The following is a 27,309-nucleotide window of genomic DNA, read 5'->3' as shown; positions in this document are numbered from 1 at the left end:
TACAATATGCTGTCTACTAAAATATATCCTACTCAAAAATGTAAAAGGTAAAAAATAACTGAGACTTTATCATGATCTGAAAACAAAGTTTTAAAACTTTCTTAGTGCATATTCAAATATGCTCAAGTACATTGTCTATACTAAAATAATTCAAAAAGGTATTATATCCCAATTATTAGATAATACATGGGTATTAGATACCTCTTTGGTATACTGGATATGAAACAAGTTATTAATGGTATATTTTATAAAAGCACATTAAACTGGATATAAAGAAAAACATGCTCAAAGGAAAATTCTTCTCAAAAGTACTCAACATGGTTGTACTTTTTTAATCACAAATAAAAGATGGAATTAAAGATGCCTTTCAATAAAATACCTGCCAGTTACAGAGAGATATGATCAAGTAACTTAAAAGAAAAATTATATTTTGACAAGCTCTAACACAAAAATTATTGTACCCTAATGACATTTATTTGGTGGTTAAATATGAAATTAAGGTTCATAACCCATAAGCAAATTAGGATATACCATGTTTTAAACATTAGCCTTTCAATAACATTTGAGGCCATATAATTTACAAGAAAATAATATAAATAAATGAACACGAATTAAAGCATGCTAAAAGGATAAAATTTAAATGCCTGTAACATAAAATTTAATGAAATTTGAAAAAAACTGGATATATATGTTTAATCAAAAAATAAGTAGACAACAGCACCTGAGTTTATCCGTGACTAAGCTCCACTAGAACAAAGCTAGTGGAGGTGATGGAATTCCAGTTGAGCTATTTCAAATCCTGAAAGATGATGCTGTGAAAGTGCTGCACTCAATATGCCACCAAATTTGGAAAACTCAGCAGTGGCCACAGGACTGGAAAAGGTCCGTTTTCATTCCAATCCCAAAGAAAGGCAATGCCAAAGAATGCTCAAACTACCGCACAATTGCACTCATCTCACACGCTAGTAAAGTAATGCTCAAAATTCTCCAAGTCAGGCTTCAGCAATATGTGAACTGTGAACTTCCTGATGTTCATGCTGGTTTTAGAAAAGGTAAAGGAACAAGAGATCAAATTGCCAACATCTGCTGGATCAACAAAAAAGTAAGAGAGTTCCAGAAAAACATCTATTTCTGCTTTATTGACTATGCCAAAGCCTTTGACTGTGTGGATTACAATAAACTGTAGAAAATTCTGAAAGAAATGGGAATACCAGACCACTTGACCTGCCTCTTGAGAAACCTGTATGCAGGTCAGGAAGCAACATTTAGAACTGGACATGGAACAACAGACTGGTTCCAAATAGGAAAAGGCTATATATTGTTACCCTGCTTATTTAACTTCTATGCAGAGTACATCATGAGAAACGCTGAGCTGGAAGAAGCACAAGCTGGAATCAAGATTGCCCGGAGAAATACCAATAACCTCAGATATGCCGATGACACCACCCTTATGGCGGAAAGTGGAGAAGAACTGAAGAGCCTCTTGATGAAAGTGAAAGAGGAGAGTGAAAAAGTTGGCTTAAAGCTCAACATTCAGAAAACTAAGATCATGGCATCCGGTCCCATCACTTCATGGGAAATAGATGGGGAAACAGTGGAAACAGTGGCTGACTTCATTTTTCTGGGCTCCAAAATCACTGCAGATGGTGATTGCAGCCATGAAATTAAAAGATGCTTACTCCTTGGAAGGAAAGTTATGACCAACCTAGACAGCATGTTAAAAAGCAGAGACATTACTTTGTCAACAAAGGGCCGTCTAGTCAAGGATATGGTTTTTCCAGTAGTCATGTATGGATGTGAAAGTTGGACTGTGAAGAAAGCTAAGCACAGAAGAATTGATGCTTTTGAACTGTGGTGTTGGAGAAGACTCTTGAGAGTCCCTTGGACTGCAAGGAGATCCAACCAGTCCATCCTAAAGGAGATCAGTCCTGGGTGTTCATTGGAGGGACAGATGCTGAAGCTGAAACTCCAATACTTTTGGCCACCTGATACGGAGAGCTGACTCATTTGAAAAGACCCTGATGCTGGGAAAGATTGAGGGCAGGAGGAGAAGGGGACGACAGAGGATAAGATGGTTAGATGGCATCAATGACTCAATGGACATGGGTTTGGGTGGACTCCAGGAGTTGGTGATGGACAGGGAGGCCTGGTGTGCTGCAGTTCATGGGGTCGCAAAGAGTCAGACACGACTGAGCAACTGAGCTGAAGCTCTAATCAAAACTACAGAATAAAAATTATTGTTCATTCACCTTAATAAAAATGCTATCCTATTAATTAGGAGAATGTTGATCTTTGAAACAGAAAAACCTGTCAGCATCAGCAAGACATAACAAAACTATAGTGACAGCTGGCCCCATAGCATTTAATAACTCAGTTAATTCCTTACAAAATTATGACACAAAAATTAATGTTTATCTTCATGTTTTCTTAGTTATTAGAGCTTACTATTAGGAATAAATGGATGATTAATATAGTACTCTGTAGTAAAATCTCAAGTCTATCATAGATTTTTGGTGCCAGAATTAATCAGAGAACATTTCATCCAATCTTTTCATTTTAGAGAACAGAAAATTGTGGCAAAAATCACTTTTCCAAGATCACACAGAAAAGTTAGAACTAGAAGTCAGATATTCTTATGCCCATTATCCCCAAATTCCATCCATTACACCACATTGTCTCCATGAAGATTATGAGTGTTGGGGGATCTTCTAGTTCAGGAAGGGTTTAAAAGATACGTAAAAAACATAAATTTTTTAATATCTTCACTTTCTTTATTCCTCATTGCTAAGACATGGGTGTATCTTTTTTTTCTTCTCCCAGCTATCCCTTAGTTAAGTCAATCTGTACAGACTACAATGTTCACATTTAAACCTATTATTTAAGTATTATTAATGTTAACACTATCAAACTGTCTACTTCTATTTTATTTGAAAAACTGTTAAAATCTAAATCAGTCTAGACACTGTGCAAATAGATACTTCTATTTTTAAAGCAATTTCTTAATCATCTGAGCAGTCCCCTTTTTTCCACTTTGAATAGGTTTTAATGAATAGGACCACTACATTGGATGGCAATTTAAAACAATAATCAAATATTGAGGATAGAGATTTCTGTTGTCACCAATTTTTGAGACATGATTCACTTTGACTAATAAATAATTGGTCAAAATTAAAATATTCTCAAAAACTTATCACAGTTTACATGAAACATAACAATTGACAGTGCTGTATTTATAACACACCCTATGCTGGGTGTGTTGATATTTATATTTATTTTCTCTTAAGGTTTCAGAGTTAGCCCATTTTTTGGCCTTTCTTTGAAACTTGGAGGAAGACTGTGAGTCTGTCTTTCTAAAGCTGGCACTCCTGGTTTCTACAACCTGCTTGCGATTCCGATGCTGCTCTTTGTGCCCATGCCTAGGGTGTGTTATAATCTTTTTGAAGTCCTTACAGATGGAATCATACCTATTTTCAGGATCATTGTCATCGTCGTCATCATCCACTGTGACAGGCACTGATTTAGATAAGGCTTCATCTCCTTGAGGGAACAAAAGTGTACTTAAAATTATCTACATAAGTAAAACCATGTAAAATAAAACTGAAAGCCAAAAACTTTAAAAGAACTAGTGAGTCCTAAACTACACTCTGGGATCCAAAACATGAATAAAAAGAATTTATAAGGAAAATACAATGTGGAATTTAAGAAGTGTCAGCAGCAAAATAATAAATAGTTGGATCTTATATATTTCAAAGTTTCTTCCCACAGCACAAGAATTTTAAAGCTCATCCTTCCTAGTAACAAATATTTTATCATTCACCATCATATTAGCGTAAGTTTCTCACTGAAGTAGGCTTTCTACTGACCCGTTTAAAGTTAGCAGATGTCTAACTTTTTCTGTATCACTGAAGAATTTTTTTTTTAAATGCTACCAATACTTGGTGATACCAAGTAACTGTAAAATATACTTGAATTTGTATGGTGTTCATAAGTAGAATCACCCAGAGAAAGTACAGTAAAACTTATTTCCTTACAAAAAGTAACATTTCTATCTTTTGATTAAAATTATAAAGTGATTAGGAGAAGGAAATGGCAACCCACTCCAGTATTCTTGCCTGAAGAATCTCATGGACAGAGGAGCCTGGTGGGCTGCTGTCCATGGGGTCGCACACAGTCAGATACGACTGAAGCGACTTAGCATGCATGCATGCATTGGAGAACAAAATGGCAACCCACTCCAGTATTCTTGCCTGGAGAATCCCAGGGACAGAGGAGCCTGGTGGGCTGCCGTCTATGGGGTCGCACAGAGTTGGACATAACTGAAGCAACTTAGCGGCGGCAGCAGCAGCATAAAGAGATTAAGAAAATTTGTACACTTCATTGTATGTAAATTTTGCCTCAAAAACAAACATTGTACCCTAGTTAACACTATATATGCTGAAGTAATCAGGGAGAATTATTCAAATGCATCAAAGATTTCAAGGGCATTAATTACACTGAGTGAAGAAAGACAATTTCAAAAGATTATACACTTCATGATTCCATCTCAAAATAACAGAATTACATAGATGGAAATCAGATTAACAGTTGCCACAGGTTAAGAATAGCGATATGAAAGGAAGTGTGCATACAGGTAGCACAAGGGAACCTTGTGGTAATGAAACAGTTCAATATATTGGTTGTTGTGGTAGCTATACAAAGCTACCCATGATACAAATTTTGCACAGAACTATACTTACACACACACAACCACACATACACACAAATGAAGGAGTGCATGTAAAACTGATGAAATCTGAATAAATCATCAGTTTCCTGGTTATGACACTGTACTATAATTATGAAAGATTGATACCATTGGAGGGAAATTAATGAAAGACATCCAAGACCTCCTGTATATTTTCTTTCAACTTCCTGTGAATTTATAATTATTTCAAAATAAACAAAAGAGGGGGCAAAAGTTAGGTTCATTGATGGATAGATAGATAGGATATATAAAGTAAAGTATGCAATAAAGCAAATATAGTACAATGTTAACAGCAGAAATTCCTCGGTATATTTAACATTTTTTCATAAAAAAATACTGGGAGAAAATGTTGAAGAAAAAAATTCACAGACACCTACAGGTTCAGGATAGAAATATGCTAACTGTAGAAAGACAAAAGTAAATGTCCCAATTAACCTTAGCAAACTCACAATAAATACTTCATTCGAACAGATCGATCCTCAAATTAAATATTATTAGTGATATTACTCGGAGAAGGCAATGGCACCCCACTCCAATACTCTTGCCTGGAAAATCCCATGGACGGAGGAGCCTGGAAGGCTGCAGTCCATGGGGTTGCTGAGCGTCAGACACAACTGAGCGACTTCCCTTTCACTTTTCACTTTCATGCATTGGAGAAGGAAACAGCAACCCACTCCAGTATTCTTGCCTGGAGAATCCCAAGGACGGGGGAGCCTGGTGGGCTGCCATCTATGCGGTCGCATAGAGTCGGACACGACTGAAGCGACTGAGCAGCAGCAGCAGTGATATTAGTGCTGTTCCTCCTTACCACATCTTTGAAAATTTGACCCATTCTTCAAATCTGAGTTCAAATACTACCTGTTCTTTTAAGTCTTCCTCCAATATTTGGATAACTGGCTCACCTACTATTTATTACACAGACTCGTTTTAGTTTTACATCTTTCTCCTGGTATTCTTTTTTTTAAAAAAATGATGACTTATCTATGTCTATCTTGCTCATTGGACTGCAATCTCCTAGGACGATGTTCCTTATCATGGTTAGTCATGCCATTCCTGAGACCAACTAGAAAATGTTGTACACTGTAATAGATTCCCAACTATTGCTGAATAAATTGGAATCCTCTAAATTCATGGGAGCAGGGTAGGCTTTTTAAGAGCTCATAAAAATTGTCACCTGAATTAAATTGGATGTATTAGGAGAATAGATAAATTTAGCATGCTTTGTATACAGGCAAGCAAATTCTTAAGGAATGCCACTTATCATTGACTCACACCCAAACTTATCCTGGAAATCAGTGCTTTTAACATAGTGCTTATTTGCAATTCCCTGAATATTTTTTTCTGACTAAGTATTTTTACCAACAAAGTCCAATTTTTATTTATTTTTTTATTTAAGTATAGTTGACAATGTCCAATTGTTAGATGAGTTCATTCCCTAACAAATTTATCCTTTTTTACATCTAAAAGTATAATCAGTCCAAGAAATACCCTGAGTGAAGAAAATATGAACAACAAATTTTATTCCTCCCAACAGTTGAGAGACTGGCATCTTGCCTGAAGTGCAGAATTCTCAAGGCTTTTCTGGATATAAACATGAGAAAAGGGACATGAACCCTCTTGAGTATTAGCCATATGTTGCCATCTCTAATTAAGAGCTAATCAATACATATTACTTATTAAAATAGTTATTAACAGTTCTAAGCATGAGAATTATAATTCTCATAGAAACCCTCATATGTGTCAAGTGAGATTTGGGGAGATGAAAATGAGTATCTGAAATCAAACATGCAGATTTCACTAGGGAAGCTGTTTTGTCATGGAAATCAGTTTTACAAAGTTTGATTATTCCAACAGTCTAGAATTTGCAAATGAGAATACTCCATGTAACTAATCACAATTTATTATTCTCACACTCTAATCCTAATGAGAGTTTTTTCGACTAACCTGATAACCAAAACATTGAATTGATATCAAAGCAACTATTATATTATGTTTTGAATACAAGTTCACGATCTTATACGCAATTCAAAAATCTAAGTTCTCAAAATTTAAAATTTTGTAAGGTGGTACCAAAGTTTACTTGGCAGCAATATCTAACCTGAACTGCTTATTCCTCTTACATGTAAATGTTCGTATGTTCTGCTGGGAACACAATAGTAACTGCAATCTCCTTTACAAAAATTTTAAAATAAATTTTAAGTGTCCTTGGTTAACTGACAGGTTTTATTGACTTAAAAAATACAATATGAGCAACAAGTGTACATTTATTACACAACTATTTTTTAAAGAACTGCCATAATGATAAATATTTTTAATTTTTTGAGGGGGTATCATTGACCCACACCCTTATTGTCCTAGTGCTCTATCTCATCAGGGTAGAGTAATCCATGTACTTTCTGGATTTTTTTCTTTTTTTCTTTTGTTAATGTTAAAAATGGAAACATCTGTTCATGTTATTAGAAAAAAAAATGATGAGCATCAGCAATAGGTTTCAATAAAGTAAATTTAAATTTTTCAGAGGATTTCATAGACACAAAGTTAATGTGCCCAATTTAAAAATCAGGGCTGATTCATGTGAATGTATGGCAAAAACCACCACAATATTGTAAAGTAATTAGCCTCCAATTAAATAAAAAAATAAAAGTCAGATGCATGGCAAAGCAGTTAAAACTTTCACATAACATGTCATACTCATAACAAGCACTCATCTCCATTACATGAGTAAATATCCACTGAACTACTATCAACAGTCTGATTTTCCTTCATAAATTACTTTTCATTACTCCAAAGAAAAGCATTAAACATTAATAAAGAAATTTACCCAACAAATTTGGTATACATGATACAGAACACTAATAATGTTTCAAATACCTCCCAATGGTGACAAAAAAAATTGGAGAAAGAGGTTCTAGAAAATCTCTAAAGAATTTTTAAATGGTGTTTTCCTACACAATAAGTAGCCTTGCATTTGACTGACTACAGAGAAAATAAACAATGTAGTTATTCAAGAGGGGAAAAGTATAAATATTCTATTTGTTTTCCCATACCTGAAGATTGACAAAATCCAGTATGTGACGACAGCACTAAATTTTCAGTCACAGGCTTAATTTTCTGCTCATCACTGCTCCCCTCACCTACAGATTTCTGATCATCATCTCCTATATCAGAAGATGAGGAAGTAATGTCAGCCTGCTTCCTTTTAGTGCTTGTTCTCAAGGAGTTTCTCATTTTCTCCTTTATACTGCCTGCCTTCTTTTTAGCTAAAGCTCTTTGTTTCTTCAGGTTTTTATTATCTTCAGAACTTTCCTCAACATCAGAAGATGAGCCACTTTGTACTTCCTTGCTATTTCTATTTGAATTTAAATTCCTTCTTTCCCTTAATTCTATTCCTTTTGGTCTCTTATCAGAAAAATCACAATCATCTTCTTTCATGGAATATTTTTCTGTATCAGATGATGAACAATCCTGTCTCTTCCTTGAACTCTTTTCAGGCAAGTTGAACCTTTTCTTCTCTCTACTGGATGTTCCATTCTTACTCCTCTTATCTTCTGAAGAGTCACAACTTTCTCTTTTCCCTGGTAACTTCTCAGAATTATCAGATAATTCACCCTTCTTTTTAGAAGCTTTATCTTTAATTTTTTTGCATTTCTTTTCCCCATCAGCTGAGCTCTTATTTTGTTTTATGCTTTTAGGAAAGTCACAAATTTCTTCTCCCTCAGGTAATTTCTCAGTAGTATCAGATGATGATTCATACTCTTGTTCCATCACTTTTTTATTCAAGTCTGCAGTTTTCTTTTCTTTTTCTTCAATTTCCTTTTTGCTCTGCTCGTTATCATCTTCAGAGGATTCATCACTCTGTTCTTTCTCTGAGAACTTCTCAGCAACATCACATAAGCCACCCAGTATTTTCTGACACATTCTGGTTCGCTGGTGCTTACTCTTTCCTTTAGATTCAGCAACCTTTTTATCTTCTGGAGAATTAAAACTCTCCTCTTTCCCAGAACAAAGCTTATCAGCACTCTCTGAGGAAACATTGGGCTGCTGCTTCTTAGAGAGGCGATCTCTCAATTCCATGATGGTCTTGTCTTTATCAACTGTGCCTTCTGCTGAAGAGAAATTCTCTCTCTCTTGTTTCCTTTCAACATCATCAGATGATCCTTCCTGTGCAGTCCTCAAACTTTTATGACCTTGATTATCCATTCCTTGTTTGCTGTGTTTTTCATCTTCAGAAGAATCATAATATTCTTTATTTGGAACTCTTTTTTTGGTTGTTCTGGCAGTCCCAATTTTACTCATTCTCTTTATCTCTTTTTCTAATTCTGAGTCATAATTAGAAGATTCAGACTGGTTTTGTCGTTTCTTTTTAGAAATTATAGCCTTTTTAACTGATTTACCTTTCTTAATATCAAAATCTGAGCCAGAAGTAGAACTTTTTCGTTTCCTTTTTCTTTTATCATCTTTCCCTCTTTGAATCTCTGAATAAAAAGTCTTCTTGTTATTTGTATGAGGTTCATTAATATCAGTATCTGAAGAACTGTGACTCATACTGGGCATGTCTTTGAGGATTGTCAGCATTTCGTCAGAATCTGAAATGTGATCCACAATCTCTGACTGCTTAGATTTAGGCAATTTATTAGGTTTAGGATTATCTATAGCACTGTCAGAAGAATTCCGCTTATCCTTTTTTCTCATTGGAACCGAAAGTTTTTGTTGCTCCTTAACTGTTTCATTATTTTCTTCATCTGAATTAGATGTTGTACGGTTGGTTTCTGTCTGTCGCCTCAAAGGTGTAGTCTTTACACGCGGGGATCTTCGAAGATCAGATTCTTCTGAAAGTAACGGAACTTCACTTTTAGCCAAATGCTCATTATCATTCTTTTCCTGTCCAAGTTCACAGTTCTCTGGCTTAGGGTTCAGACAAGAACTTTTATAGCTATCTTTATCTTGTGGAACTTCCTGACAATCAGCACCTTTAATTGGGGAAATAGAAAGGGAAACAGGGGTGAGTTTAACATATAATTCTTTTGTTACTTTAGCTGTTGTTTTTGATTTAATACCTCCTCTGTTGTCTTTTGAAGTAATATTTAATTTTACAGAAGTCTCCAGTTCTTGTTCAGTTCCACTGTTGCCATCTCCCTGATACTCTGCTGAACTCTGAACTTCCATAGCAGTCTCAAGATTTTCAAAAATGTCTTCTGGAACTGAGGAAGGAACAGACACAATATCCATGTCTAAGTCTTCGGCAGTGTTACTAGGTTCATACTGAGGTTCTTTTTTATCAGATTTCTTATGTTCAGTACTGTCATTTTTATGTGCTCTTTGTTCCTCTACTGCAACACTCTGACCTATATGCTCACTATCCACCTGCTTTCTTGACAGTTTACCTTCTGATTTTGAAATATCCTTCCTTTCCAAAACACAAGGTTTTTCTCCTTTTCTTACTTTTGTTTCAGACTTAGCATCTATGACTTTATGCTCTTTGGTATTTTTCTCTTTGTTTACAGCATCCAAAGCTTGAATCTCTGAATTCAAATCTTCTTCTAATGCAAGATGAGCTTTCTTGATATCAGCCAACACAGACTTAAAAGCCTTAAGCTGACGTAACTTTGTAGCAGAATTGATTTCTGAATTATCTGTTGCCTGCTTCAAAAATTTAACGTAACTGGAATTCATGTTGGCAGTAGTCTCAATCAGTTTTTTTGCCTTCTTAATCATGTCCTTGGGCACAATTAGTGCTGAATAAGAGTAGGTTACAGAACCAGAATATGAATCATCTAACTTCTTTTCTTCTCCATTACAATTTGAACTGTTTTTCTTTGGAGAAAATCTGGGTGCATGCTCATATACTTTACTAGTCTTTTCATTGTCAACTTTTATCTTCTTCTTATTTTGTTGCAACAACTGTTCTAAGTTTTCAAATACGCTGTTACACGCCGTGACCAAGTCCAACAAAGGCTCTGGGTGACAAATGTAGCAATACCATTGGTTGTTTTCATCCATTATTGTAGACAGCTCCTTTCGACCAAGGTTGCGAAGAATGCACTTCTTACAGAAGGCATTATGGCAAAAGTCACAACAAATTAAGTTTCCACCTTCTGCACACCATCTGCAATTATTTAAAGATTAAAATATTATTCAAAAATGAAACTCATTTTAAATCTTTATAGTACTAAACCAATTAAAATTTCTTGCCAACAATTTAATAGCAAAGTAATTTAGGTCATTTACTTATTCTTTGTTAGAGAATTAAGATATAAATCAAGGGCTATGTGGAAAAGAAAACCTTCCATTAAATATATCAATGATGATACCACAAAAAAAAAAAAAAAAAGATTTAATAACAGACTATATAAGAATTTTCCCTCAAGTAGACAACACTGAATTTTAGTTCATCTTGATTTATTACCTACCTACACTGTTCATCCATTCCATCTGAGTCACGACTAATATCATCACTCATGTAATATTTAAAGCAATTCTATTAAAAAAAAAAGAGAGAGAAAGGGGAAATTTACTCAAAATTTTTAACATTCTTAAAGGAGAAAAACTTCATTTTTAAGTCATTAAAAAAGTAAAGGGAATGTATCTATATATGTGTGTGTATGTGTGTTTTAGAGAATCAAAGCAAAAACACTGTGCCACCCCAACTAGTACTTTAGAGACACAAGAATAGCTCAAGAAATTAAAACAGATTTCCATATCATCAAGTACCACTGTTCCGTATATAAAAATTGATAGAAGATTTTGGTAAGGCAAATTTCTGATCTCATATGGCTAGCTACCAAGGATCTACATAAAAATGTATTAGATTTGTTGTTACTTAATACTAATTTAATAGTCATCATATATAAACAGCTACTGTGTGTAGAACTGAGCAATAGTATCCTTTTCTGCCCTATGTTATCTTTAAATCTCCAACACCTACTGTGTAAGATAGGCAGTATTACTGCCCAATTTGAGAGACAAGGCTTTGGTTCATTAATATGTAAATAAATCTCCAAAAGTCATACAATTACAAAGGCAAAACTGATATTCAAATCCAAATCTGTCTGACTTTAAATTCCTTCTCACTGGAACTAAAGAAAAGGGAAGGTTCCATGACCACTGATGACAACTACTGATTACTGACCTGGGCTCAATAGATTGGCCTTTGAAAAAAAACAATTACATATACAAGAAAAAAGGAATGCACATTACAAATCCAATAGATGCAAAATTCAGCTGTCACAATTTAAAACTAGAAGCCTGACTGAACTGAATTCAAGAAAAGGAAGGACACAAATTACTGCCTCTTAGGCAGTAAATTTAGCTTAAGTTGGTCTGCTGCTGCTAAGTCACTTCAGTCATCTCCAACTCTGTACGACCCCATAGATGGCAGTCCACCAGGCTCCCCCGTCCCTGGGATTCTCCAGACAAGAACACTGGAGTGGGCTGCTATTTCCTTCTCCAATGCATGAAAGTGAAAAGGGAAAGTGAAGTCGCTCAGTCGGTCTACATCTATCAAAAATTCATGCAAGATCTACAAATGGAACTCTAATTAAGGAAAGTCTGGTCTGCCCCTACAATTCAAGTAGATATTTTATTGGGAAACAAACTACTACAGGATTAATTTAGCAGTAATATGAGTTGGGGAAATGATATTCTTGATAAAGTAGACATTTAAAATTAATTCCAAGGTATTACTTATAAAAAAGTTTACATAGACTATTAAAATTATCTTCAATACATATGAAATATTTTTAAAATCTACAATCTCCAAATTAAGTCAAAACACTACTCTACATGGAGAGTTTAGATTTGAGTAATTAGAGTTTATAAAGAGGGAAGGTTATAAAACATATGTGTGCACACACATATACTCTGCAATTTTCCAACACACCACATTGTCCCTCACCTATGAGTCTTTGAATATCATGTTGCCTCTGGCCTAAAATATACTGAACCAATCCCACTTTACCAAGCTAATTCCCATTTATATTTCAGACATCAGCTGTATCATCTCCATTATATATCAATTCCAAATTACAATGGTTTCTCATGTGTTCCCAAAGTACACGGTATCTCCCCTATCGTAGCACTTATTGGCCCTTTCATGGCTGTCTTCCCCACTACAGTATATGCCCTCCAATGGCATAAACCATTTCCATCTTCATCACTGTGCATCAAAAGTCTGACACATGTTAAGCATTCAAATATTTATGGAATTATCAACAGATCATTACACACCTTACAAATAAGTACTTGCAGTGAAGGATGTCTATAAATGGAATCTTTTTGAAAATGATTGACCTGTTGTCCACAAGCTGTACAGCTCACAATCCCATGAAGCCCATCTTCTAGAAGAAAAGAGTGACCATTATTCACACATAGACACACATATAAAAAGACATATATTTTAGTTAGCATTTCCCAACATTCAAATTGAAAATTAAATACTTCATAATCCTTGGGAAAATGACATTTTGGATACAAATAAAAAGGTTAATAATTTTATGGACTTACTAAAAACATGACAACCTTGACAAATTGCAGAGCTAACTTGTTCCCTTTTACAGATGCAAACCCTATTTCTCACAACAACTTGACATAACATGAAGAGATTCCATAAAAGAAGTTCTAAAAATAGGTGCCAAGAGCTCTTTTCATTTTGCTACTGCTTCACAAATAAATTCAGCATCAGTTCTTAAAGAATGGAGAAGCAAGTGAAATACATGGAATAGATTCTTTTGGAACCCTATACTTTAGTTAGGTATACCATAAAATTTTTATTCTCAAAATGGAATTGTCTATACAGATCCTTTCAAAAGTATGTAAAAACCTGATAACTTTATATTACCAATTTCCTTCCTCAAAGTCCCTTCAATACTATCCACGATCCCCATTAACCTGCCTTTTTTCTATATCTACTCCATTGTCAAGTCCATATCAGCACTGTCCACTATTTCCAAATATGGACAAATAAGATTGGCAGGTATATCTATCTTGGCAGGAAAACCTCAGAATGGCTGGGTTTTGACAGAGTCCCATGCCACAGTTTCTGCAGAAAAACAGATTGAAGATAACCTACACAAGAATAAAAGGAACTTCTGCCTCACCCTCATCTCTAGTTCTACACAGTGCTTCACAATCTCAACTGAAAATTAGAATCAAAGAATCTTTTAAAAACAGGGACAGCCATTCCCATCCCTAACCCACTGAAAGTTTTACAGGTGACTCTGATGTGCAAATAACTCTTATCCAAATAAGATGGTAGAATATGACTCAAAAGAGGCCAGTGAAAATGCCTTCATTCACTGAAGGAAAAAAAGGGGGGGGGAAGGGAATAAGACTTAAAAAAAATAAAAAGGAAAAGAAATTGTCTCTGTCCCTAACAAAAAGACAAAACAACATAGGTATTTCTCACCTTTTAATTTTCTATTTTGTGTTATTCTTAGTTCTAAGGTCCAAAGCACCAAGTATCAGCACAAATATTTTTACTTGCAGAAGTTAAAAAAGGTTAACCAAAGTATAAGGGCACCATCACACTCTATAAAGCTGCTTATATTTTATTTTAAATCATACCATCCTGCATTAGTATTTGATTGTGAGTATTCATATATTCTGTACTTTAAACACAAATAAATTTACAGTGTGTTTTTTCATATCAAATAATGATTACATTCATGTAAGCTAACAAAGTAATGAAAAGCTAGAGTCTGAATGTTCATCCAATGTTAGATAATATTAAGCATATTCTTTATGCTTTTGCACATATATCACTCAAGAATTTTAAAAAGCTAAGTGATCCAATGGAGAATTTTCCCCAAATGTGCATAAAGAATCATAAAAGATATTCACTGAAGTACTAACTAGCAATTGGGAAAAATTTGAAAACAAAAAATTAGAAATAATTTCACATTTAGGAAATGGATAGTGATTTACTTATATAACTGAATTCTATAGAACAGTGAAAAGTAAAAAACCCATTATACATTTACTGATATGAATACATTTCAAAATCAAAGTTGAATAAAAAATGCTGAAAAAGGATATCTACAGATACTACTATGTATATTTTTAAATGAAAAACAAATACTTTTTGAGCAAAATTAGGTAAAAAAAAATATAAAAACATGCATGGAAACAGCACATATGCACACAAACTTCAAATAATCACAACCTGAAGTGCAAAAGAGGAAATAGGAATAAACCAATACTTTATTTAAGTGAGATCTGAAGCAAATATTGTAAACTGGTTAAGTGGTACTTTACTAGACATCTCTCTATGGATGTATGTTTTATTTTTTTAGTTATGAAATAATGGTTATAATACAGCATATAAATGGAAAAGAGGCATTTTCATTTCTGACCTCAATACATTTTATCAAACCTAAGGAGAGAATTATTCTGTCATATAGAAAAATTAAATGTAAAATATGTTTTCTAACAACTGAACTAGGGAAAGGATGTCAAAATCGTCTATGGTATTTAAAAAAACAATGGCTCCTTAAATGGTCAATATCTTTATGTTTAATTTTGTTTCAAATCATTATAAGACTATTTTATGTATAAAGTTTACCTTCTTGACAGTTTCCTAAATTAGACTTCAATTTTAGAACTAACTTCCTATGAAGTTTGAATATTAACTACCAGTTCAGTACCTCAGATCACTAGTTCATTCATACATGGGTATATAGGTAAAAACAGTTAAAATCCTATGTGATTTCCGACAGCTTAAAGATGTAGCAAATTATTAAGACAAAAATTAACAAAAAAGATTTAGCTATCATATGGCTATAAACACACATATTCCCTTAAGCACAATATAAACATTCTTACACAGAACACTCAATAAAATGTTCCAGAGACATATCAGCTCAGACCAAATACCAGCAGCATAGTAAATTAGCACTAAAATCACCCTCCCCGATAACTGTAACTCTTTTTTATTCTCCTTTTAGCCATTATCCATATCTGAGGCACTGACTACTCCAGAGTCCCTCCCCAAAAGACACCACTAGATATTAATTTTGACACAAGGCACTATACTTAGTTATCTGTCTTCCTAGAGGATCCATAATCAGAAATAAGAAGAAAGAAAACTCTTACTGCTGGTCCTTATCATCATCTTCTACTTGCTGATTCTCTTATTTTAAAGACTACTACTTAGTTTGGTGAGCTCTGTTGCTGCAATGGCAGTCTCAAAAAAATCTTCCTTATGCTTGAAAGAGGCAGAACACCCCCTGGTGGACAAAAGACTAAACTACATTTTCTTGATCTCTAAACATAATGAATTGAATCTGAAAATTTACATATATATATTTATACACACATCTAATACAATATACTATTGTACAAATACAGATATATTTTACTGGTACCACCAAGATATCATATAGCACTGGAATAAAATCTACACAAAATTTCAGCAAAATAAGAACTACTCTATAATTTCACAATTAAAATGATAAATATTAAACAGACAGGCTTCCATTACACTTCCATTTAGAAATTTAGTGTCATTTCTATCTTTTAGAGACGCATTCTTTCTATCATAACGGATTCTGGCTCTGTTAATATGCCCCAAAAATACATACAGGCACTAGTTTAAACTCACACACAAACAAGTAGGACACAAACTTCACTGTAGTGAATTTTTAAATGAATCTTCCTCATGCTCACTTTCTACAGATGACTAGCCAATTGTTGTGTGTGTAAGTGAGGGTGGACAGACAAAGGAAGAGGTGACTGAGACAGATGAAAGGAAGGTTCCTAGCTCTAGTTCCCTTCTCCTTCCTATTCATATCTACACTGATATCCTTAAACCAACAGATATCTGACTTTAATGCACATAACAACAAACCGGAGTAGGGTCTTGACATCATCCCCAGAAATTCTAAATCGTCACTAGTGGAGTCAAGGGAATTGCATTTTTAATATAAGCACCCAAGGTGACACTAAAGCAGATGTTCATCACTCTCTGAAACAATGTTTTAGATATGTATAAAGTTATCTGAAGGCCACGTGCAAGACTTTGTCCAAATCTAAAATTCTTTCAGGTGAGAGGGAACACATGGTATCCTGGCATATAAGCATTACAGAACTGACATGTGTAAGAAGGAAATACTAAGCTTCTTGAGATAACTTAATAGCCACTGAAGGCAAAGGTATTTTAATCAATGGTGTTTAACCTTTTCTGCTTCAGAGCTCAGAAAGAAACAGAAGTTATTTTTAAGTAGTGCTTTTAAAAAACAATGGGCAGAAAAGTGGAGGTATTTTTAGTAAGTACATCAGATTTTCCAATATGGTCATAAACAGCAATTTAAACTCATGTTTTCATTTTCACTTGTATTTACCTCCGCGTTTTTTGAGATTTTCAGTTTTCATTTTACTTCTGCTTCTAAATTCAGGCCCTTTAAAATCATCTTTGTCTTCATTCAGCACTGGCTCTGGTTGTACAATCACTGTACCTAGAATGATTTCATTTAAAAAACCATTACACATATTAAATGTGCAAGTGAAGTACAAGACTCCAGATAAAGCCAACATTGCTGGAACATAGTTTTGTTTCTTTCAAGCTTTCAATATTTATATAAGGACCTCTCAATAATAAATAAAACAGGGAAATAGTAAAAGGGCCAGGTGTCAACAATCAAATTACTTGTTGGAAACATAGTTCATAAAAAATGGTGGTGGGGGGGGAAGTATTATGAACTGATTTGTAACAGAAATGTGTGAATAAAGTTAAAAAGCTTTAGCCCAGTTCTCAATTTTTATACTGCCTATCACAAAAGCTTTTTTGACTATGAACATCTATGCTAAGTTCCACAGTTTAAAAAACAAAAGGATCAGAAAAGAAAGCTTTAAAGACATCCTATTCTTCTCATAAGCTAAACCATAAAGGCAGCAAAATATTCTTAAGTGTTGTTTTATATTCTGCTATTACTGCTGTACTATTCTGTACCATTTCCTAAATAGTTAAGTCAAAGTTCCAGTACCCTGAAAGTCCTTAAAGAGTTTTAAACAAATATTGCCTTAGGTACTTAAGCTCAAGTGCTATAACAATAAATTGCAGAATGAAATCAATTGTTGGTCCCTATGGAATCTTTTAGAAAGAATGTACTCTCTTAGCCATAAAACATGTGAACTGAGGAGAGAGGCTGCTAATTTTTCATTTTAATCTCTCAAGAGCAAATAAAGCAGAGGCATGGTAAAAAGGGTCTAGGTCTCACTTTACCTATATTGCTGGGCTTAGTAATTAGGCATTGTTGTTGTTTAGTCGCTAAGTCGTGTCTGACTCTTGTGAACCCAAGGACTGTAGGCCACCAGGCCCCTCTCTCCATGGGATTTCCCAGGCAAGAATACTGGAGTGAGTTGCCATCTTCTTCTCCAGGCGATCTTCCCGATCCAGGGATTGAACCTACTTCTCCTGCGTTGGCAGGCAGATTCTTTACCATTGAGCCACCAGAAAAGCCCAACTGGGCATTACTGACAACAATTAAGAAAGTGTAATTGTCCCTCAGTATCCATGAGGGATTTGTTCCAGGACCCCTTGGATACCAAAATCCGTGGATGCTCAAGTCCTTTATGTAAAATAGCCTATAACCTATGCACATTTTTCTGTATACTTTAAATCATCTCTAGATTACTTACAATACCCAACACAATGTAAACCCTATATAAACAGCTGCCAAATGACAAACTCAAGTTTTGCTTTTTGGAACTTTCCAGAATTCTTTCCCCAAATATTTCTGATCTGAGGTTGGTTGAATCTGCAGAGGCAGAACCCACGGATATGAAGGGCGAACTGTAAAACCTGGTAGTTGTCAGGGGCTGTTTCCCTGAAACATAGGTCTTTGTTAGTCAGCAGTGAGGTTTAACCGAGGTTAAATGAATTTCTGAGTCTCTGAAAAAACGGGGGCAAATAGGGCACAAAGGATTGAGTTTTTTACAAGCTGGTAAATATAAGTAATATCCACACACACACAAAAAAACCTTTATTCACAACAACCATTCCACATATGTACTCTCAGAGAAGCCCTGGCATTTGAAAAAAGCTAAAGATTTACAGATAACACCCCCCACCCACACACACACACCGGGGGAAAAAAAAAAAAGATTTCTTTATGAAGATTCTTCTATAAATGAAAGCAAAGCAGCAGAGTGGAAAGAGCACTCACTAGCTTTGGATTCAGGCAGACCTGGGTTCAAATCTTAGCTTTTTAATTTAAAGCTAAAAAAGTTCCTTGAGTTCTGAATTTGTTCCTTCATCTCTACAAGTAGAAACAATAACTACCTTACAGCATTGCTTTGAGAGTTAAATGAGTTAATTTTTAAGGAGTCCAGTACTTATACATACTCAGTATTATAACAATAGTGATAAACAACCAAATTTGACCTTATGAAACAGGTCTATTTTGGTTTGGTGGAAGAGAATTACCCTTAGTTCAGGTTAATAACATCCCATACTAACTTTCTTCCATAATGTCACTAAAAGAAACATTGGAACTCCTAGTTCTTAGCTCACCCAGTGGCCATCATAAGGACTTCCACTAACAACCACTGAGAATGTAATAATCCAAAGTGAATCACTACCTATGAAACTCAGACTGCCATGTTAGCTGTTTCTGCTTTAGGCCACCAAAACCATTACATAAAATGATTTTCAAAGCCATGTAAATGGTAGGCCCATTAATTTTTCTTCTTTCTTCCTCCTCTCATTCATCATTTCTTATCTATTGTAACTCCTAATTTTTCCTAGTCAAGAAATGTATTATCCTCCTATTCATCATTTTTTAAACTTCCATAATCAAAACATGTGTCACATAAACATAAGTAGAGACAGAGAATAAAGTAGTAAACATTGCTGTAAATGATCAGTGATAACAAATCTGAAAAATCTAAGAGCCTTGAACATATTATTCAATAAAGAAACAAATCAAAACTTTTGATTCTGAAACACCATGAAATTACCAAGACCATGTCATTCTCTCATCATGTAATCACACTGCTCTTAGACTTGAGCTATGAAAAGTCCAAGATTTTCATCTGGCTTCTCCCCTATCCACCCTACCCTGGCCCCAGTCTAATCAATGCAACTTTTAAGATTAGAAACATAACAGTTGAGAGGAAATGTGACAAGGCATTTTAAAAAGGATAATTACAAGAAATATACCTAAATCAAATTTAACACATAACTTCACTTTGAATCTTAGGGAATTTAAGAATGCAGTAAGAATAAATTAAACTTTAAATGTTTTTGAGACGTTTTCAGTGTATTCATTATGTTTTTCTGTAAAGCAAGCACATTAAAATTCACTGAACCAAAACTTAACATACTAAGCATTTAAACCAACTTCCACATTCAAGTATAATTTGGAAACTAGAAACCAATGGAAAGAGAAAATAAGTTTTCTTTTCAAACCTGACTATATATTCTAAATATTTAACCTCAGGAACACACATTATCATTACCATACTAATACATTTCCAAACCACTGCTACTAAAATGTCAGGTTTGGTCCTTGACACACAGCTTACAATAATCAATTTCTAATTTTATAGTAATGACATTTAAAGATATTTTTCAACTTTAACTTCATATAAAAAATTAATACACTTTACCTTTTGGCAAGCTTTGCATAGTAATATCATTTTCTGAATTTTCATTAGAAGCATCTTCATTTACAGTTTCATCCAAAGTTTTTTCATCATCAGATTCTACATACTTTGTTACAATTGAAGGTTTCCTATGAAAAAATTAAGTCCATAGAATTACAGACATTTCTGACAATTGAAAAACACCCAAATAACATAAATAACATGTTTAGATTAAGCAGTGGCTCTTAACCAGAGATACGTATCAGAATCACCTAGGGAAGCATACATCTCTATACCACATTACAATTTAGTAGGTCTTGAGCAGGACCAAGGCATGCACATTCTAAAAAAGGTAAAGAGTATTTAGAGGGGAACTCCTATTTAAGAATCAGTACTTTAGGGAATAAGTTAATAACAAACAAACTGTGATTATTAAAAGACATTTATTTTCACTAATTAAAAAAAAAAGGCCAATAGAATAAACTGCAAACTTCTAATAAAAACTATATTTCATAGTATATTACACATTACATTATGCTTGGAGTAATTTCAGTCTTTATGTACAATTCACTTTGACAATTTAACACAGATAAGTATTTTAACCACTCTTTGATCGTCTTATAACTTCCTTATAACTATTATGGCTACCATTTCCCATCCTAGACAATTCTGTATAACCCTAAAACACTCATATTGCCTCATGAGACATTTAACATTTCATTTTCCCTTTTCTCCTTTTTTTTAAAGCACATAAATTATCTGAAAGGCATTACCTATATACTGCCAGGGCCACTAGTACATAATAAATCCTCCCCTGGGAAAATTTTAGTTAAAATTAAAAGTCAAGTGATAGATACAAGAGGATTCATTATATTACAACAGCCCTTTTTAAAATATATATGCTTGTATAAAATAGTTTACTTAGAACAAGAGTGCTTGAAGTTTAGGAAAAAACAGATTATTCTAATAAAAAGGAAATAAAACAACCTGAAAAAGAAAGTAACTTTTTTCCCTCCAGTATCAACCAACCTCTTTGATCGTGATGATCCTGACGATTTGGATTTTTCTGCAGAGCTAGCTCCCTAAATGCAAGAAATAAGTACAAAAGTGAGTAAAACTCTGAGAACCATCCCTACAATTATTTCCCTATACCAACACCTATAATATGTAGAATGAGACATAATTTGTATGCCTAAAATATTTTTCTAAAAGGAACATCAATAACTAATTCTCATTTACTCTCAAGGTTTCCTTGATTTAAGACTATCTCTTAAAAAAAAAAAAGACTATCTCTTTTTGTTAAATTATTACTTTTGAATTTTGAGGAATAGAAAATGATACACTGCTGTACCACGATCTTGGCCTATGCCGACAAACACAAAACAAAGATGAAGAGGTAACCAGATCCCAAAAGACAGTTTTAAGAATCTAAAAATGTGTTATTTTCTCTATCCTAATACATGGCACAGAGTACCTTCTACAATTTTCTCAGAGATACTAAATTTACCTCCATTTTGCCAATACAATCAGTGTATTTTATTGGATTCAATTTTTCACACTGGGTAGAAAGAATTCTAAAACACAGTGTAGGCTGGCATTATCAGATGAAGGACCTCAGGATGGGTTCTGATAATAATGCTGAAGAAATTCTGAATATCCATCTCAGAACCATAAGGTTATGCCCATAACAATCCCCTTGAGCACCACTGTTACAATATAATAACATTCAAATACCTGTTAGCTAGCCTTCAGTAGTCTGACTTAAGGTGAAACAAACCACAGCACTAACAAAAACAGTAAACACCATCAAAAAGTGAACAATTACTGAAAATAAAGTTATAATAATACTTGGTTATAAGAGTAAACTCAAACACACGCATATATTAAATAAAAGCAAACTGATGACACCTACTCTAGTTGGTTAGTAGTATGTAATAAATATCTTTTAAATGCTCCAAGTTATTCTTACCTCTTCCCTGCTGTTTTCCATCATATCAGAGTTATTGCCAGACCCACTGGCTTTATCTTAAAAGACAAGAAATGAAAGCATTATTTATCTCTTTGGTGCATTATCAAACAGAACACCAATACCTACAATTCTGTGAACCCATTTTTCTATCTATGTTGTATGGCAGTATTGGTAATGCTTTACTCACATTAAAATATAAGAGTTTTCTATCAACTATACTCCAGTAAAAATATTTTTAATATATTGCTTTGGTTAAAAAATGTTTTCTGCCTATAATCACCCTTTTGACATACCAATCCATTTTTAAAAGGCGTTTCTGAAAGGAGCAGTTTGTAATCAAAACATTTCCTATTGTAACCTTTTAAAGATTTTCTCTTAAAAGAAAATTTAAGTTCCATCTTCTACTAAAAATAAAAACACACTATTAATTAATTGCACTGAGTTGGTCAAAAAGTTCATTCAGGTTTTCCCATAACATCTTCCAGAAAAACCCAAATGAACTTTTTGGCAAACCCAATATATTTTCCTTTACCAGTAAAGATTTTAGTAGATTAAACCTAAAGAAAGCAGAGGGAAGGAAATAATAAAGATTAGAACAGAAATTAGTGAACCAGGGAACAGAAAAACAATAGAGGAAAATCAATGAAATCAAAATAAGTTCTTTAAAAAGATGAGAAAAATTGGGAAAAAAAAAGAAAAACTTAGGGTACATGGACCAAGAAAAAAGGACACAAGATGAGAAGTTAAAGAGGAGATCTACTATTTACCTTAAAGAAATTAAATATTATAAAGGAATATCATGAACAATTGTATGCCAAAAAATTAGATAACCTAAATGAAATGGACAAATTTTTAAACACACATAAATTACTGAAGTTGACACAAGAAAAAATAAACAACGTGAACAGATCTGTAACTGAAAAGACTGAATTAGTAATCAAAAATCTACCCACAAAGAAAAGCAAAGGTCCAGATGGTTTAACCACCAAATTACACCAAACATTCAAAAAAAAAAAAAAAAAAGAATTAACTCCATTTTCTCATAAAGTCTTCTAATAAAAATGGAGGAAATATATCTCAACTCATTCAATGAGACCAGTATCATATCAAATCGGAAAAGATACTATAAAAAGAGAAATCTACAGACCAATACCACTTATGAATACAAAGGCCAAAGTCCTTAATAAAATACTAGCAAACTTCAAAAGAATAAGACATGTCTTTCTGCTACAGAGAAAAACTACTTGCAAAAGATATATCGAATGAAGAATTATTATCTAAAATAAATTTTAAAAACTGAAACTCAAAAATAATAAAATAAATAACATGATTAAAAACAGGCAAAAGATGTGAAGACATTTTACCAAAGAACATATATGAATGACAAATGAGCATATGAAAATGTGCTCCACATCATCATATCTCATTAGGGGATCAAAAATTAAAACAGTAAGATAACACTCTGCTGCTGCTGCTAAGTCACTTCAGTGGTGTCTGACTCTGTGCGACCCCAAAGACAGCAGCCCACCAGGCTCCCCCATCCCTGGGATTCTCCAGGCAAGAACACTGGAGTGGGTTGCCATTTCCTTCTGCAATGCATGAAAGTGAAAAGTGAAAGTGAAGTCGCTCAGTCACGTCCAACCCTCAGCGACCCCATGGACTGCAGCCTACCAGGCTCCTCCGTCCATGGGATTTTCCGGGCAAAAGTACTGGAGTGGGTTGCCACTGCCTTCTCCAGATAACACTCTACACCTATTAAAATGAATAAAATACAGAACACTGACAATACTAAATGCTGGTACAGATGTGGAATAACAGGAACTATTCACTGTTGGTAGGAATGTGAAATGATCCACCCACTTTTGGCAATATCTTACAAAATTAACCAAACTCTTACCACCTGATCCAGCAATCACATTCCTTGATATTTAACCTAATAAGCTGAAAACAAAGTCCACTCAAAAAACTGCACACTGATGATGTTTATAAGTATTTTTTATTTATATCAACACCTTCATAAGTAGCTTTTTCCATAATTGCCAAAATGTGAAAACACCAAGATATTCTTCAAAAGGTGAATTGGATAAACTACGTGTGGTACATCCAGACAATGGAATAATATTCAGCTTTAAAAAGGAATGAGCTAGCAAGCCATGAAAAGACATGGAGGAACTTTAAATGTATATTACTATGTGAAAAAACTAAGATCATGGCATCCAGTCCCATCACTTCATGGAAAATAGATGGGGAAACAGTGGAAACAGTGGCTGACTTTATTTTGGGGGGCTCCAAAATCACTGCATATGGTGACTGCAGCCATGAAATTAAAAGATGCTTACTCCTTGGAAGGAAAGTTATGACCAACCTAGACAGCATCAATGCAGGATACAGGAAACTTGGGGCTGGTGCACTGGGATAACCCAGAGGGATGGTATGGGGAGGGAGGTGGGAGGGGGGGTTCAGGATTGGGAACATGTGTACACCCATGGCGGATTCATGTTGATGTATGGCAAAACCAATACAATATTGTAAAGTAATTAGCCTCTAATTAAAATAAATAAATTTAAATTTTAAAAATAAATAAAAATAAATAAATAAAAAGCAGAGAAATTACTTTGCCAACAAAGGTCCGTCTAGTCAAGGTTATGGTTTTTCCAGTGGTCATGTATGGATGTGAGAGTTGGACTGTAAAGAAAGCTGAGCACTGAAGAATTGATGCTTTTGAACTGTGGTGTTGGAGAAGACTCTTGAGAGTGCCTTGGACTGCAAGGAGAGCCAACCAGTCCATTCTAAAGGAGATCAGTCCTGGGTGTTCATTGGAAGGACTGATGTTGAAGCTGAAACTCCAATACTTTGGCCACCTGATGCGAAGAGCTGACTCATTTGAAAAGACCCTGATGCTGGGAAAGACTGAGGGCAGGAGGAGAAGGGGACGACAGAGGATGAGATGGTTGGATGTTATCACAGACTCGATGGACATGGGTTTGGGTGGACTCCGGGAGTTGGTGATGGACAGGGATGCTTGGCATGCTGCAGCTCATGGGGTCACAAAGAGTTGGACATGACTGAGTGACTGAACTGAACTGACTGGTGTGAAAAAAGCCAATCTCAAAAAGTTAAATGCTATATGAGTCCAACTACATGACATTCGGGAAAAGACAAAACTATGGAAATAGTAAAAAGATCAATGGTTACCAAGGATTTGGGGGATAGGGAAGAATGGAAAGATGGACCAGAGGATTTTTAGTGTCGCTGAAGTTGAGATAGGAGGGAAGGTGGCAGGGAACAACCATTTAAAAGAATGACATTGTCATTGAGGATACAATAAAAACTGGTAAGAACCATCCAGGCCCAAGATGGTGGAAAATTTGACTTCCAGTAGACCTTGAGTCTCATTATACACTCACTGTAATGTATTAGCATGCTACATGACACACCTACAGGCATCATAGGAGTTCTTAGGCTAACCATAAAAGGCTAAGAAAAGATGATGGCTCAATTCCTAGAAATCCCCACCCTGCACCAAAATAGTTGGAATAATATTGTTAGTCTATGAAATTACCAAGCCCTTAAAAACAAACCACCCTCACACCCCAGAGCCTTTCAACTTCTGAGAGGGACCACACTCTAATGGAGTGTGTTATCTCCCAGGGCCGCTCTCAACTTCTGAGATGGACCACACTCTAATGGAGTGTGTTATCTCCCAGGGCCACTCTCACCTTCTGAGATAGAAAGCATTCTGCCTATGGAATGTGTATTTCTCTCAATAAACCTGCTTTCACTTAACTACAGCTCACTCTTGAGTTCTTTCCTGTGAGAAGCCAAGGACCCTCACTTGGCAGCTCATACCAGGAACTCACCCAAGACCTGGGATGTGACCATCCTCTCATATCCCATTTTCCTGCAACATCTTTACAAAGTAAGCAGAAGGTGGTCTTCTCTCTCTCCTCACTTTTCCTTTGATTTTAAAAACGTGACCCACTAAGTTCTGGGGGCAGAGCCCTCTTGCCTGCCTGCTTATACCCTTCACAAACATCCTATATTAACAAATCTAGTTCTTGTCTATCACTTTGCCTCTTGCTGAATTCCATCTGTGCTGAGACATAAAAAACTTGAGTTTCATTGAGTTCTGACACCAGGTGTGTGGTTTCTGCTTGGGAGGTTCGAGTTCTCTCCTATGTCAGAGATTGTAGGTCCAAGTTCCAACTGAGGCATCACTGGGTTTGAGTCCCATCTGAGGCGGGATTGGTTTCAAGTCCCAATCTGGGGTATACAGTTTCACAGCTAAACTAACCTGTATGATACTATAATGATAGATAGATATCATCATGCATCTATCAAAATCCCTAGAATGTACAACGCCAAGAGTAAAATCTAATGCAAACTATGCATTTGGATGATAATGACTGTCACTGTAGATTCATCAACTGTAACAAATGTACAATTGTGGTACAGGAAGTTTACACTGGGGGAGGCTGTGCATATATGGGGATGCATAATAGAAAATTTCTGTACATTCTACTCAATTTTTCTGTGCACCTAAAATAGCTCTTAAAAATAAAATTTATTTTTAAAAACTTAACAAACGGAACTTACTCAACAACTACAAAAAATCCCATGGACGGAGGAGCCTGGTAGGCTGCGGTCCATGGGGTGGCTAGGAGTCAAACACGACTGAGCGACTTCACTTTCACTTCTCATTTTTATGCACTGGAGAAGGAAATGGCAACCCACTCCAGTGTTCTTGCCTGGAGAATCCCAGGGACAGCGGAGCCTGGTGGGCTGCCATCTATGGGGTCGCACAGAGTCGGATAAAACTGAAGTGACTTAGCAGCAGCAGCAGCAGCAATATCATACTTAATGGTAAAAGACTGAATCCATTCCACCTAAGGGCAGAATGAGAAAAGGAAATCCTCTCTTAACACTTCCATTCAACACTGTAATGGAGATTCCAGCCAGAACAAGTAACCACGAGTTAAAGAAATAAAAGGCAAGAAGACTGAAAAGGAAGAGGTAG

The 27,309-nt window shown here is 35.0% G+C and overlaps 1 protein-coding gene across 7 annotated transcripts in view; it reads right to left on the bottom strand.

Annotated features, from left to right (window-relative positions):
• ATRX (ATRX chromatin remodeler) overlaps positions 1-27,309 on the bottom strand; it is a 285,985-nt gene that overhangs the window by 166,911 nt on the left and 91,765 nt on the right. For 3 of the 7 annotated variants that reach the window (XM_019955726.2, XM_019955722.2, XM_070784203.1), the window contains 8 exons: positions 22,293-22,348; positions 21,353-21,405; positions 20,348-20,472; positions 17,080-17,193; positions 12,971-13,080; positions 11,155-11,222; positions 7,792-10,850; positions 3,465-3,537 (listed from right to left, as the gene is read on the bottom strand). In XM_019955726.2, coding sequence (XP_019811285.1) covers positions 3,465-3,537; positions 7,792-10,850; positions 11,155-11,222; positions 12,971-13,080; positions 17,080-17,193; positions 20,348-20,472; positions 21,353-21,405; positions 22,293-22,348 — 3,658 coding nt within the window. The remainder of the gene's footprint in view (positions 1-3,464; positions 3,538-7,791; positions 10,851-11,154; positions 11,223-12,970; positions 13,081-17,079; positions 17,194-20,347; positions 20,473-21,352; positions 21,406-22,292; positions 22,349-27,309) is intronic. The other 4 variants (XM_019955724.2, XM_019955723.2, XM_019955725.2 and 1 more) reach the window with 4 other exon arrangements.

The sequence above is a fragment of the Bos indicus genome, chromosome X (genome assembly GCF_029378745.1).
Source record: "Bos indicus isolate NIAB-ARS_2022 breed Sahiwal x Tharparkar chromosome X, NIAB-ARS_B.indTharparkar_mat_pri_1.0, whole genome shotgun sequence".
Classification (NCBI taxonomy): domain Eukaryota; kingdom Metazoa; phylum Chordata; class Mammalia; order Artiodactyla; family Bovidae; genus Bos; species Bos indicus.
The sequence above is the reverse complement of the archived record's forward strand: the minus strand, read 5'-3'. Positions and strand labels throughout refer to the sequence as shown.